Source organism: Centroberyx gerrardi, chromosome 4, assembly GCF_048128805.1.
Source record: "Centroberyx gerrardi isolate f3 chromosome 4, fCenGer3.hap1.cur.20231027, whole genome shotgun sequence".
Taxonomy (NCBI): domain Eukaryota; kingdom Metazoa; phylum Chordata; class Actinopteri; order Beryciformes; family Berycidae; genus Centroberyx; species Centroberyx gerrardi.
Window position 1 is genome coordinate 15,473,730 of NC_136000.1, and position 16,054 is coordinate 15,489,783.

General features: G+C 43.4%; 1 protein-coding gene across 2 annotated transcripts; it reads right to left on the minus strand.

Moving 5' to 3' along the window:
* Window positions 1-14: 14 nt before the first annotated feature.
* On the minus strand, window positions 15-7,186 carry znf710a (zinc finger protein 710a). 2 transcript variants are annotated; one of them, XM_071921274.2, is made up of 5 exons: window positions 7,142-7,186; window positions 3,558-5,051; window positions 2,510-2,701; window positions 2,244-2,418; window positions 15-1,799 (listed from the first exon to the last, which is right to left on the minus strand). In XM_071921274.2, the coding sequence occupies exons 1-5, from the start codon at window positions 7,184-7,186 to the stop codon at window positions 1,633-1,635; spliced, it is 2,073 nt and encodes a 690-aa protein (XP_071777375.1). In that variant the 3' UTR covers window positions 15-1,632. The 2 variants fall into 2 exon arrangements, with proteins under 2 accessions (XP_071777375.1, XP_071777374.1); XM_071921273.2 differs by having other exon boundaries at window positions 3,528-5,051.
* Window positions 7,187-16,054: the final 8,868 nt, after the last annotated feature.

The following is a 16,054-nucleotide window of genomic DNA, read 5'->3' on the forward strand; positions in this document are numbered from 1 at the left end:
TTTTTAAAGGTAAATAAATTTATTATTTTACAGTATTGTCTGGTACACAACATTGTACATACATGTCTATCCACATTATCTCCACACTAATGTCTAACAATACAGAAAGCCATTTAAGTTGAACATCTTGTTGTAGTTCCCCTTATTTCATCACTAAAACTGTGATGGAATGAACACAGAAGCTGAAGAATTCACAAAAAGTAGCATTTTATTTTAAATGCACTATATCAACATTGCAAATGGATACCTTGTTTGCAGGTTATATGTTTGAAAAGCTAAGCACTGGGAAACTGAATATATTGAGCATTTCCCAAATCATTTTCCACGAGGTCCATGGCCCTGTCACATGTTGGGAGGTTGTCGTTCATCACTTTAGACCAGTGTACAGCATGATGGATGGCATGCTCTCGCAGACACACAGGGGCACTTAATATTTCTGTCCAAGTTTTTGGGACAATTCTTGTTGAAATTCATCCATGAAAACCAGAACTGCAATAAGGATGCAGGGTTTGCATCGCTTTTGAAAAATGTTGCAGTCTGTCCCGTGAAGGCCTGGACGGGGAAATAGTGAAGTTTCTTGAAAGAGAGGCTGTACCACACTCTGTTCTCTGCGGTAATCTTTTGAAGAAATCTACAGATGGGTGGGAGGGAACCTAAATGTAATTACATGAGGTTTGCGATTGGGCCCCATGAAATCCAATGTCCCAGCTCAATACAACAGTAAGGAAAAGAGCCTGCTGCTGCCCTTAGCTGCACGATTTGGCAAAAATTTGATCCAATTCTTTGGTAAAGGGGTCTACCGTTAAAAGGGTATTTTGATTTTCTTTTCATTAGCGTCTTAAACATTCCACAGCAACAATTACATTCATAGACTAGGGATCAATACAGGGTGATGCTTGTTAATGCAGGAACCTAAAAACCAGACTGGTCACAAACAGTGGCCCTCAGTGCAACGCACTGATTACAGTACCAGCCAGCATACAGGAGGACTGATACATTCTGTACAGTAAAATACAATGAAACTTGGAATTTAAGTCGTCTTCCAGACCGCAGTTTTAACTTATCACAGTATAAATCAAAGTGAGGAAATTCATTAACCTCTGCAACTTGATAAGCTTTGGCAAGTGAAATGAATATTAAGACTTGTTCACTTCCCTCACCCTACACATCAGTGTACCCCAAGAGACTCGCTTGAAAGAGACTGGGATTGTCTGAATGAGTAAGTGCATTATAACATCACCATATGCTTTTATGCTTGTTTTAGCTACAAAAAAATGTGCTTTACAATTTAGGCTCAGAGGATGTTCATGTTAATCAACTGACAATATATATATATTTTTTCCTAAAAATATTTTTTCCTATTTCAGACGGCCCACTTCTCCCAAATACTATATTGTTTCATTAGATTTGCAGCGTTTTAGCAATGAAAAATATGGAATTAGGTAGGAAGTATACATTTCCAAATTGTGGCGCATGAGGTGATTCCAGTGCATATGAATGTGCAGATTTTGCTGGGTTACTTCATGCCCTTGAAGAACAACCCAAGCACTATGCCTTTAACAGCAAAAAAAAAAGCACAATCCCATTTTTATTAGTTCACACTTATACTCAATTTGGGGTCATTTTAATAATTCATGCAGTGTTGTAGCGCCCTGCGCCCTTCCCATAGCTGCTATAATACTCCATTTCAGATAGTTTAGCAATGTCTGGTGTGTTGTTGTTAGCCCGGTTTTCTCTCTCGCTGAATTCAAAGCTCTCCTCTTCGTAGTCCTCCTGGCCTTCTATGTCTTGGGGGGCTTCTGAGGAAGGAAGTAAGCACAGAGACACAAATATGAGCCCACCCTGTCCTCAGTAACACACACAGAGTCCTTCCTAAAGACACACGGCCTCATTGGGGGCAGTCAGTAGATTGCCCCTCCTCCCCTGCCGCCATATCAGTCTCCACTGATAGAGACAGGCATGTCTAATCCAGGCACTGCTATATTTACTAAACACACAGGGAGGGAGTGACAGAGAAACATCAAAACACTTGGCCACTAGATTACAGTACATGCTGAGTCAAAGTGCATTAGGGATAGACTGAGTGACAATAATGCAACATGAAGCCCACCGAGCAGTCCAGCTAAGAAATTAGCCACGCATAATCTATCAACAAATACAAATGTCATCAAGGCATTTCATCTATTTGAAGGTAACTAAGTGGGAGACAGTGTAATTAAGGACAACTGATTAAGGTTATTCACCTTGTCCATCTAGTGAGGCGTCCAGGATGCCGTGCTTGACCTTCATGTGTCGGCTGAGGTTGCCCTTCAGGTTGAACTTGCTGGTGCAGTAAGGACACTTGAAGGGCTTGCTGCCAGCGTGGAGATGCATGTGGCCGAGGAGGTTGTACATTCTGTTGAATGACTTTCCACACACCTGGAACACAAGAAGACAACAGTCAGTACCCCCCTGCTCCGTTACAACGGGACCCAGCAGACGTCTAGTGAAGTCCACTTGCTCCACTCACCTTGCATTTGAAAGGCTTGACCGGCAGGTGGACAATCATGTGGGTTTTGAGGGTCTGTTTTTGGACAAAGGTCTTGAAGCAGACATGGCACTGGAAGGGCCTCACACTGGCATGGATCAACATGTGTCTCTTCAGGTTGGCAGACAGAGTGAACTCTCTGGCACAAACGTCACACTTGAATTCTTTCATACCCTGGGGAAACAAAAGTGTTTGGGAGTTTTAATTAATTTGGCTGAATATATGGTGTAGAGGAAAATAAACAATGACTCATAGGGAGCTACACACAAGGAACGCATAAACAAAACAGCAACATGTCATAGGGTTTTAATGGAAGGGGAGAATCACTGCTGAATGTGCCAAAAACTACAGTACATTGTAGAAGAAACAGCGAGAAGTGTGAGCATTTGCATACTGGCTTTAGGTTACATTAGCCCCACCAAGTGTTGAGACACGGAGTAGAAAAGTCTAACAATGGGGAGAATGAACTTTTAAGTTTTAACATTTATTTAACATTTATTCTAACATTTAACAAAAGCCAGTGTCATGAAGAGAAAGGTTTTTCTATAGAATAAAACACAGACTCTATATAATGAAATGGAGAACAAGACTACAATGATTAATCAGACATAAAGGGAAGTAGCTCTACGAACGACACACAACACAAAACACATGCAAGTGGGGGGTTGAGCCACACACAAAGAATCAAGGCCTTTGAAGGCTATGTTTACAAAGCAACTGGTTTTGTAAAAAAAAAAGGCTGTGAGGCAAGTGCACAATATAATCCACAGATTTCTATGAGGTCTCACTCATTGGACTTATCAACAAAAATTAGTCACTAGGCACCAAAGCCCTTATATGCTTCTATCATGTTAATAACATCATTTATTTAATTCTAAACAAAGGCTTAGTGGTCTTTTAGCACTACTGTGCTTGCATGAGCCCAACCTACTCTGTGATGGGTTTTGGTTTTGAACACAAAGTGGTACAAAAAATCAGGCACATCATTGGGTTTCAGTACCTTAAGTGCGAGGGCGTGCGCTGCCAGTACCTTGTGAGTGAGAGCGTGCTGTCGAAGGTGGTGGATCTGGACAAACTCCATGCCACACTCGGGGCAGACATAGGGCCGCACGTTCTGGTGCTTCATCAGGTGGTTCTGCAGCTGGCTGCGGTAAGCAAAGGACTTGTGGCACTCTGTGCACTGGTAGGTGGTGGGGCCCTGATGGCTGGTCAGGTGGCGCTTTAGGTGCGCATAGGTTGGGAACTCCATGCCACACTGGGAGCAGACATGGCACTGACCATTTTCATGTTTGTTCTCATGGGTCCTCAGCTCGCTGGGGTAGGCGAAGCCGCGTCCACAGAAACGACAGCTGTAGGGCTTGACGTCTGAGTGCTGCAGCATGTGCCTCTTCAGGTGGCTGGTCTGGGTGAAGGCCTTCTCACAAACTGTGCACTTGTGAGGCCGGGTCCCCTGGTGGGTGAGCAGGTGGGTCTGGAGGTGGCTGGGTTGCTTGAAGAGCTTTCCACAGTGTAGGCATTCATGGGGCTTAATTCCATTATGGCCCAGGATATGAGTGACAAGGTTATATTTGGAGGTGTAGGACTTCTCACACATGCGGCATTTCCAGCGTTTCAGGCCCTCTCCCACATCCACGCAGTAAGACTCGTCAATCTGTACGTTGATGTCCAGCCGGTCAATCTGCATTCGCCTGGCAAGGCCCTCTGGGTCTGACCACAGCATGGCCTGGCCATTCTCCTCATACTCCCCAGGCAGGGCCATGTCAGCAGACTCGTAGGCCACCTCGCTGGACTCATAGTACCGGTTCATCAGAGGACTTCCAGTCTCTCCACCAGTCTTGAGGTTTAATGCCTCCTCTTCCTCTTCTTCCTCCACGACCAGCTCCTCTTCCTTCCCCTCTCTTTCCCTACCTGTGCGTTCTTCTTGTTCCTGTTCTGGCTGTCCGTCTGTCTGCTGATTGGATGGATCTCTAACACATGTGGGACAGTTCCCGCAGGCCTGTTCCTGTTTCAGAGAACCTTGATGGGTGACTGGATCCTCTGGCTTGCCAGGGCTACGTCTGCTGTGCATGTGAATGCAGGAAGGAGGTGTATCAGACTCGAGACGTTCACCTTTAACTTGAGCCTGTGGACTGGGTATTTTGTGTGGGCGATCCTCCAGTGCTCCATCGCTCCTGGGCCTCTTGGTCCTCCCACGGGGCCCAGGCCGCCTCCTCTCACTGCAGTGGGGCTGGGCCTCTGGTTCCCCAGCAGGCTCAGCCAGGTAGTCCCCGTTGGCCCCTATCAGCTGGTCAGCATACTCATACTCCATGGCCTCAGGTGGAGGAGGGGGACACTCCCTGGGCTCTCCCATGTAAAAGCCATTGGGAGCGATGGTGGCCCCAAAGATTTCATTCTGGGAGATGAGGCCCAGAACGGCAGCCTGAGCCAGAGAGAGCACCACCACAGGCTCTGTCTGTGTGCCCACATCCACTTGGCCCTCAGTCATCTTGGGGTAGGTCCGCACCAGGCGGCTACCCTCCTCCTCCTGCAGGAAAACACATGAAACATACAACATAGGTTAGAAAAAAAAATATAGGAAACCATAATAGATCTGTGTGATTATTTTTATTATCATTCTGTTATTACAAAACCTGCCTTGCACAATGTTTCCTCATGTAGCCTCATTTCCTCATTGTAACCTCATGATATTAGTGCCGTTATTATTAATACTAGCAATGAGTTTATGTTTGCGTGATATTAAAATAATCATATAAGAGTTATTAAGATTGCACTAGAGTGACACTAAAAGTTATACAACCTTCCTTCCCCAGGACTCCAGGAGAGTGTTAGGAGAATGTTTTTCAGTATTCGCCTGTGAGAGCCGCATTCTGACTACGCCTTGTTTCTTTTCTCTGAATCCAGAGACCATTAGATTGAGGAGATAAGGCAGATCTGTGTTAGCACCCCACTTCCTTCCTTGACAGGCTTTAGAATAATAAAGAATACAACAAGGGATGCAGGTCCAACCAGGAAGTTGACTTCCGTGGACTGTCCTCAGCACTTCCTGTGGGGTCCCGGGGCAGCCTGGCTGACCATAGTCAGCTCATCACTGGAGTTATCTGTCCCATTCATGAGGAGCAAGGTTTCTCGGCTCTACACACACAGACTCTCGCCGTAGCCTACTTCATAATGCCTGCCACACTGGGCTTCCTTAACAAGATGATAAATGCTGGCAGGCAGTCTCATATCCATAACAGACATTCGATTGAGCTTCGAGCTCATTCCGTATTCTAGACCTATGCGTGAGACTCACTAGCATAATTGTATGAATCGGAATAAAGTGTTTCAGACCCACATGCACATGTTTACCCTAGCTGTCTGAAAAAAAAAGAAAAAAAAAAAAAAAAAAAAAAAAACGAACAGTGAAACTATGGAGAAGAAATTGTGGTACAGCCAAACAGCCTCTGTATGGTAAACGACAGGCCGGTATTGTAGCCCAGTGTTCTCTGGTTATTCCTTAGCACAAATCTGACTGGTGGGAAAATGTATGAAGAAGCTCTGACCCCTAGTCTCTTTACACACTACACACTAGTCTTTACTCTGTACCATACATTACCAGCAAGAGCTGCTCCCTTTCCTGATACAATACTGAGAGAGGAGAAAGAGAGTGGATGGAGAGAGGGGAAAAAGGAAGAGGAGATAAAGCAGGAAAAAAGGTGTGTGTGTGTGTGTGTGTGTGTGTGTGCGTGTGTGTGTGTGTGTGTGTGTGTGTGTGTGTGTGTTGGGAGAGGGGAGTAGACCTGGATGCCCTGATAACCACGTCATTTATAATTACTGCTTTTAAAGTAGTCAGACAGAGACAGACTGTGTGTTTGTGAGAAAGAAATGGAGAGAGACTGGGTGTGTATTTGAAAGTGTGTGTGTGTGTGTCTGTGTGTGTGTGTGCGTGTGCGAGTGAGAGAAAGAGAGGGAGGGAGGTATAGAGAGAAGGAGAAAGAGCTGTGGGCGGGGGAGGAGTGGAGGGAGGGAGAGGGAGAGAAATGAGATGGAGGGGCTGAAAGATAAAGAAAGAGGGGAGGAGAGGGAGGGGAGGGAGGGGAAGGGAGAGATTGAGTGAGCATGTGAGAGAAGGGAAGAGAGAAAGGAAAAGGAGAGGGAGGGGTGCGGGGGGAGCTGGAGAGACAGAAAGACAGAGTGAGTGAGTGAGAGAGAAAGAGGGAAAGGAGGGAGGGGAGCTGGAGAAGGGAGAGAAGAGAAAAAGCACAGCAAAATGAAAGGCTGACAAAATGAAAGAGAAAAAGACAAATGACAAGGAGAAAGAGAGGTAGGATAGTAATTGCAAGAGTCCATACTTTAACATTTAAAGTTGCAAGTGAAAGACACCTAAGGACAAAACCCAAACAATTAGAATAATAATAGAAGATGTGTGGCAGAGATGGAGAGAAACAGAATAGTTACTCTACTCTTATCTGTAAAAGATGTTCCCACTGCGGTACTCATATGAATGTGAAAAGTAATCTCGCTTCCCCTCACACACACAGACAAGAGTGTAAATACCTCACTAACAACACATAAAAAACTGCCCCCCTAATGGCAATAGTAAAAACATTCTCCATCTTCAGGTTACAAACTCACCACATTGTTCCTGGAGTGATGTTTTAGGTGTTTCAGGGATCTCATCCTTCAGGAGAAATGAGTGGAGTAAAAAAATCCACCTCCTATTTATATCTGTGGGAGAGTGGGGCGGTCCCACGGCTCATCCTCCTCCTACTGTTGCTGTTATCAGAACTGACTGTGCCTGCCCCCCCACCCCCACCCCACTCCACCACACACACACACACACACACACACACACACACACACACACACACACACAGTATCACCCCATTTCTTTCTCTTCCTCCCACCCTCTCCCTCCCATCTCACTTCTCTTTCTCTCTCCTCTTTTCTCTTACAAACACACAGACACACACACAGACACACACGCACACACACACACACACACACACACACATCTTATCTCCCTTTCTCACTACATACAATTCAGCATGACCCTTCAACACACATTTCTCTTTAAGGCACATAGAGACACAAGCTCTATCTTTTCTTGATCACACTCATACTTTGCATTTCCTTTTACAAGCATGTGCTCAAACGCACAAACAATTATAAAATCTAATCAGTAGTTCCTCAGTGTGTGCACACAGATAAATGTGTATGTACACACACACACACACACACACACATACGCAAAACATGAACACACACATATGCAGGCACACATATAGGCACGCACACACTCTCTCACTGACACATAACACGCACAAACACACAGAGACTATGGGTGGAGGTGTGTCTGTCAGAGGCAAACAGTCAGACAGATAATGTCTGAGATATGCTAAAATTTTAACTTTCCAGAGACCGTGTAGTTTGCTGCCATTATTTCTAGATTCAAACTAATTAACTATTGAGACAGCCTGAAGTATACTGTCTGAGAAATTCAGAAGAAAAAAAAATTGAGTGACAAAAGAAAAGAGAAGGAGAAAGAAAGGAGAGAAAAGCAGTTAGGAGAGAGAGAGGGAGGGAGGGAGACAGACGTGGGGGAGAAAGAATAAGGAAGAAAGAGGCAGAGGGAGGGGGAGCGAAGCAGAGTGGAGGAAGGAGCGGGGGGGTGAGAGAGACAGAAAGAAAAAGGGAGAGAGGAAAGAGAGCTGGGGTGGGGGAGGGAAGAAGAGAATGCAGCAAAAAGGAGGAAGAAGGGAAAGGAGAGACGGGGGAGGGAGGGCTGAGGCATAAGAAAGGATGTGGTAAAAGAAAGAGAAAGAAAGAATAAAAGAAAAGAAAAAAGAAAGAGAGGAGGGAGGGGGAGCGCTGGAGAGGGGGTGGGGATGGGAAGAGAGATAGAGGGAGGGTTGAAAGAAAATGCAGTGAAAGAGAAGAGGGGGAGGGAGGGCTAGAGGAAAGAAGGAGAGAGAAAAAGAGAGAAGAAAAAAGGGGGATGGTGGAGTGTGAAAATAAAAAAGAAGAGTCCATCAGCAAGAGAAAGGGGTGGGGGGGTGGAGGGGGGGTGCAGAATGAAGGAGAGAGGGGGGGGTGAGAGCAAAGGGAATGGAGAGAGGAAAGGAGATAGAGAGAGAGAGAGAGAGGGAGAGAGAGTGAGGAAAAGGAAAAACAGCAAGGGAAGACATTAACTATTGAACTTCCAGATTTCTTTCAGGCTGTGTTGAGAAACAGTGCAGCACAGTACCTGCGGGCTAAGTACAGGTTGTGTGCTTAGGTAGTCTGTAGTGGAGCTGATCTTGATAATGAGACAGGTATGCCATTATAGCCGAGCTTACCTTACCTTTAACTAGTAAACACACCGCATTTGTGGAGAAAGTGCTACTGTCACAACAGTATACATACGTGCATGCGAACGCAACAACACCGTATGGACACATGCCAATTGTGACTGTAAGGCTGGAGACTGTGCATAAACATTTCCCACTAAATAACAGGAAAGGGCAAACCTTGAAAACCTTGATCAATCATCAGCGGCTGGGAGTGCTGTGAGAATGAGAAAGATAGAGAGAGAGGGAGCGGAGGGGAGGGAGAGATAGGGAATGAGAGTGAGCGCGAGGGAGGGGGAGAGAGAGAGAGATTGAGTGAGGGTGTGAGTGAGGGGGAGAGATAGCAGGAAGTCGAGGGAGAGAATGGGAGAGAAAATAGAAGGAGAGCAAGGGAAGAAACAAAGAGATAAGAGGCTGAAAGACAAAGAAACCACATGGAAGAAACAACAAGGGACACGTACATAAAACAACACAGAACTAGCCTATGGGGAAAATGAAAAAGACACAGACAACAAAAGTTTGGGGAAGGAATACACTGGCTCTTTTCCAGGCCCGAATCTTCATAACAGTGAAAACCTGCTCACTTGTCCATTTACTTAGGCTACATTTGTACGTCTAGGGCTACGGTAAACTAATTGGGGGAAAGGATACAATACAATGAATAATGAAAGTATAATTTCATTCAGTTCTTGCGTTTCCACAGGTTTCTATACGCAAATGTGAGAGAGAGGGAAGTGAGCCACAGCCCGGCTCTCAATAGTGTACTAACCCGCAACTATGATTTCAAATGTGAGCGTTTCGTGTATGTGTGTGTGTTTGCGCGCGCACACGCATGTGTGTGTCTGTGCACGCATCTGATGTCTGAGATCAGGGAAAAGCACACACACCACTGACACCAACACACTTTCAGTTCCCCCACAGCCCTGAAACAACACACTTCTGACATGGGTGTCCGTGTGACTTAGGCGTATTTCTACGACGACTTGTCCCTTTATGTTTCCAAAACCGGCTGGGTCTGTGCTCTTTATCTATAAGAAGAGAACCATGCAGTACAGTGTCACATCCTCTCTGTGATATAGGTCAAAGTTATAACTTTTTTCCATCGAGAGCAAGAGTAAGAGAGCAAGTGACAGAGAGAGAGAGAGAGAGGGAAAGAGAGAGAAAGAGAAGAGAGATTCAGATATCGGAGGTCTGTTTTACCCCTGGGAAGGGCTCGATGAATCATAAAACTGTAGAGCACTCATTGATGACAACTCCCAGGTTTTTCTGTTAAAACAAATGTGCGTACACATACATTCTGATAAATGCAAATGACAATATACTGTGGAAATGCAGTAGTCTTCTTGCCTTGGGTTAGTCCCTATGCACATAGTATATCCCTCTCCTCTTGCTATATGTTAGTGAGCTCACATAGTCTGTATTGTTTCTTCATCTAGCACAGTGACAGACTGGATACAGTCAGAGTTTGCTGTGACTGTGGGTGACGTTGTGCTAGGTGACGCTTATAATTCAACATCCTTTCACTCTGCCTGTCAGGAAGCAACTGGAAGCAGTGTATGGCTATACGTATAGGGTTGTTAGTATAGCTGCAATATTCAGGTGAGAATTCTCTTTTCATGTTTCACGATCAGTTTCCCTACACCCCGGAGAGAGAAGGGAACGACGGAAATCAGTTTGCTCTGTGTTTTGAACTTTAAGTTATTGGACTGATGTTGATATTTTAGCTGGCCATCCTTCCCGTGTGTGTGAGGAAGGAAGCCCACACACCTTCTGTTATTTCCAGTGCTAGATCAGCCTCACCTCTGCATGGCATGCTGGTATAATAGTAAGTCTCAAGCATGATTAGCTGTCGTAATTAAGCTTTCACCAAAAAAAAAAAAAAAACCAAAAAAAAAAAAAAACACAGCAGGCTTTTTCATAAGCACAGAACAGACAATCGCACAGCTTGAATCTAAGCAACGCAGATGGAATATAGCAAAACTGTATAAAAGCGGCCACACCCTAGCTGCAAGCATCCAGCTTCTTCCATTAAGGTCAGTGAAAACAGAGAGTGGACACATGCACAGGTGAACACAAACTGAAAATCAACATTTCAGCCTTAATCATTACTGCCTCACTCACTAATGCTGATGCTGGAGAGGACAGTAACTTTAAATGTTATAGGAATACATGATCTGCACTCAGAGTAAGGTGGACTAATAGGTGAATCACTTGCCATGCCAGCCTACTTCAAACACACAAACAAGAATCTGCAGAATATTCTGCATCACTGATTCAATACTGATGTTTTCCATGTTTGCTTGTTTTTTTTAATTTTTATTTTATTTTTTGTACATTTAAACAAATCAAGTATTTAATTCACCCAACAAATCAGTCTCACAGAAACAGTGAGACAGGATGCAGAGATGGCCAGAGCCAAAAGCCTAAATAAAAGATTACTCTCCCCATTCTGTAGTGGGGTACTAAATGGAAAGACAGAATATTAGCAATGAAATAGCTCTGCTTGGAGACAACATTGGAGAAAGGAGTGTGGGGAGAGCTTGAAAAAAAAAAGACTGAATATAAAGGAGAAAAGACAGAGTTGAGGGAGGAGAGGAGAAGAGCATTCAGCAAGGAGGATATAAAAGGAACAGAGAGGGGGGCGAGGGAGTGAGACAGAGAGCTATGGAAGGAAAGAGAGAAAGAGAAGGGAGAGAGAGCATGAGAGAGCGAGAAAAAGAGGGGGGCATGGGAGAGCAAGAGAGAGAGAGAGAGAGCGCGAGTAGAGAGAGAGAGTGAGAGGAGAGAGAGATCAAGAGAAAGAGGGAGGAGGGAGGGGGAGTGAGTGAGAGAGAAACAGAGACAGAGGACGAAAGAGAAAGACAGAGAGAAGAGAAAAACAGAGAGGGGGAAGGGAGAAAGAGGGATAGCCACAAGAGACTCAAAAACCACAGAATAAAAACCCTCTGTCTGTCTGTAACTCTATATAGATATACAAATATGAATCCTAATATATATGGGCACATTGCATTTATCCAACGGAAAGGATAGTCAACAGCACAGAATACAACATGCACCTCAAGTTCATTCAGCAAGTCAGTAAACACAATGTAGGACCATGGAGAACTCATATCTTCTTATCAGGAATGCAGTTTTTCATTGCAGTAAGGTGGGAGAGGAATTTACCAAGGCACTTTATCCTATTTTAGTCGCTCTGAAGTCTCTTCATACTATGTGATTCGTGGAAAAGTATGCTTATAAAATCTAGGTTTTCTGTACGGCACAGCCTCGCCAGATTCCCCTCCGTCAATAAGATACACGGGCACCGGCCTTAACTCTCCGTGCGACAGACGTAAATACGGGAAAAAACACGATGTCGTCGATGTTACTAGTGTCCTACATAGTGAAATGGCCCCAGATTTACTCAAGGTGAGGCCCACAATGAACCACAGAAGCCTATTAACACTAGAGGTCTCTGGAGTGCCTTATGCTGGTTAGACCCAACCACATTCAAACTGGCTAAACCAGACAGTGGGGACAGAGCCACTGTCCCTCTATGGCCGTCACTCTTTTGTATTATTCCTCCACCTCCCGGTAACAAATTTCAGTCGGAATTACTTTTCTTTCGTCCAAGTTTCATTCTTTTAAATCAAACCCTTTGTCTATCTCTTCTTTTGTACCTTCCTCCTGTTTCCATGGTTACCTCTCTCTCTGCTCTGTACACTATCTATCTCTTCCTCCGTTTCCCTCTCTGTCTCTCTCACTCTGTTCTTATCTTTCTCATTTTGCTTTCATCTCTGCCTCCCTTCCTCCTGCTTTATCCCACACCCTCCTCACTCCGGCTTTTATCTCTCTTCACTTTCATCTGTCTTTCACCTTTCTCTCCCCTTCAAGCCTGCCATTCCATCATGCTGGTTTTTGGTTCTTACTTATAGAGAGAAAGTTTTATCGGTTTCCCTGTCAATTCTGCATTTTTAATCATTTCCAATTTATCCAACCCACTTTCAATGCCATTGAGGCATGCATTAAATTGTGCTGGGCAGAATGTGTGTGTGTGTGTGTGTGTGTGTGTGTGACTGTGAGATGGAACCCATAGGTGCAAAGGCTGTAGTCTTTCACTATCATAAAGAAAGAGGAATGATTTCTGTCATGATATCCAGAGATTAACTGGCTGCTGTGGCTTTGTCTATCAGGAGTACGGTCATGGATCGGTATTTCCCTACAGTGCTGCTGTTATTTTCCCATTACCATATTAACAGCTACGTCAACAAATTTACAACTTGGCGTTTATCATTTTATTATTTTTGATTTAGTGGTGGAGTGCACTCGCAGATGTGCTTATCTGAGCGGAGTCCCACTGAGACTGAGGCCATTGAGTAGGTAGCGCTCCTCTACATGGGGCTGCCTCCTGTAAGGTAGCCTGTCATTTCTCTGCAGTGATGAAGATGTTCTTGTGAAGCACAAATGCTTCCCTCTATGCACCTCAGTTGGGAGATAATCGTATTCACACACAGCTGTGGCTGGTTTAACGCACCACCACATCGTGTGTCGCCATGTGATACTGAACACTGAACTAACACCACTTAACCAGGGACAGCGACTGGGACACAGAGGCTCTTTGCAGCACGCCCCATTGATGTTTAGGGGGACAGTCAATATATTACATGTGTAGGCTTATGTCTGTTGGCCTAATACCAATTCACTGTAGGGTTGTCATCCACGGTGGTACACATAGGAGGGGGAGTGTGTCGTCAAGTCAGTGACAAACTCATTCCAAGAGACACTGCATGTGGTGTGGGAGGAAGTTTTGTGCTGCAGCTTTGACTGAAACTAACCTCCCTCCCCTCTCCCTCTCCTTCCCCTTCCCCTTAAAGTACCACAACTATTCAGAAAAGAGAATAAAGAAAACCTGAATAGAGGAAGAGAAAAAATGGGGTCCCTAGGCGAGAAAGAAAAGAAAAACAATGAAAGAAAACAGAATGAAAAGCAGCCAAAGAAAAAGAAAGGAGAGAAAGAAGGACAGAGAGAGGGAGGGGAGACAGAAAAAGATACAGAGCAAAAGCATAAAACAGAGACAGAGGAAAAAGCATAGCAAAAAAAAAAAAAAGAGGAAGAAAAAACCCACTGAAAGTTCTAAGACAGAAACATTTCAGTGGAAATAAATTCTAAGAAGAAAACGAAGGGAAATGAATATATTGGAAAGGAAAAGGTTTATTTGGAATAGAACTAAGTGGGTTTGCAAAATCAATAATTACAGTATAGCCTTTGCAAATGTAGAGGATACTAAAGACCATAAGCTGTTTTGATTCATGCTGGATAAACAATCATGCTGAATTAGACAGGCTGAATCCCTTGTTCTCAATCATAATAAGACTATAGGCACAGAACAGGCAGAGCTACACAACTGCTTTGAGTGCTGTTTGAAACTATTCACATTTCACGATAAACTGAGAACTGAACAGATTTGACCTTTTAAATTGACTGCTTAATTTGACCTCCCTGTGTTTTACTTCAGATTATTCATTATTGCTGTGCTTGGTTCTGCCAGAACACTTAAAATGTTAAAATGTCAGTATTATCACGATGAATACACAGCGTGTTTACACCAGAAAGAAGGAATAAACGCGGCTTGTATTGTTTGTGCTACAAAAGCCATTCAATCTTTAAACATGCAGAAATCACAATTGTAAACTATGTTTTTAAAATGTATACTATTTGTGAGTGCAACGTTTTTCACTCACAAATGGTATCTAGCATCTATATATCTATATATCTTATAGATCTATGTATCTTATCTTACATAATGTTAGCATATTTAGACTATTTAGACTACACTGTATGCGGTTTATACATTATACAAAATTATATTCAGAATTCGCTGGATCTTTATAACACAAGTTTGATTACAATCACAATGATCACACTGTTCAGCAAAACTAGCTTGTACTATTCAAGACACGTTGGCAAGATTTATACTTTTTTGCGTTAAAGAACTTTACAATTCTGAAAATGCGCACAACTGGCCAAAATAAGCCTGAAGACTCTATTCAAATCTTAAAATGACTTATCAGCCTCTCATTAGAACAAAACCTGTTTTTTTAGGAGAATATGCATTTTCTTTCTTTTTTCATGAAGTAAAATACTTTGTGAAATTTACCTAATTTGAATTTACATGTAAATTACCCCTGATTACCCTCTGTTCAAGATGTAGTTTGTGAAATTGGTGGCTACACCAACAGAGATTTTTTTATAGCATTTCATACAAATAATTATAAATAGCCATAGCTCGAAACAAAAGGATGTGTGTTATTTTTCTTATATTTTTCACCGTAGGGAGACTCGGCTATGTGTAAAAATTGCAGCCTGTGAAAAATTTGAATTAATGGAATTTCACAGATTAGAAATATAATGTGCTTTTGAAAGATTGTTATACATCACACTTATCCATGAAACAAATATCTACATCAGTCTGTAATTGGCAATATTTATGTGATTCCAGCCCCTCCATCTGACTGTGGCAGTAACAGTATGCAGCGCTCAGCCTATGTGGCCTCCAGGAGGTTAACTCTGTCCACTGGCACAGATGATGTCATGATCAAGAATCTGATACTGGGTATCAGCAATACAATCTGTAATTGAAAACACTGACCTTCCAGCTCTACTCTAGCAAAGATGCACGTGACAAACAATAATAATTGTGTTGGCCAATATGAAAGATGCTGTAATGAGTGTCTTCCCTTTACACAGTGCAACTCTAATCTCCATTTCAGTCCAACAATACCCTGTATGTAAGAATGGTAGGCATGTTGAAACTGAAGAGCTTCTTTTAATTTTGTTTACAAAGAGGCTATATGAACATAGTCTATACAGGAAGCGCTGCTCTCTAATATAACATAAAGCACATCAGCATTTGTCCAAACTTAAAGCCATTGGAAAATCACATTTTATTCATGTTTTTAGCTACACCTCAAAGTGACTGAATTTAGATGACCTCAGTGTGCATCAGGCATTTTTTCCATCTATAAATTAATCATTTATAGGGCTATTGCTATCAAAATTTATAGACCAAGAAGTTCAAACACTGGGATTGACTGAATATAGCAATAGTACGGACAGTGCCATCCCTCCCATTCAAATTATGAAAACATTATGGCCAATTTATTAGGTACACCCAGCTAGTATTGGTGGGACCCTGTTTTACCCCCAGAACAGCCTGAATTTTTCGATGTATTTTTCAAGG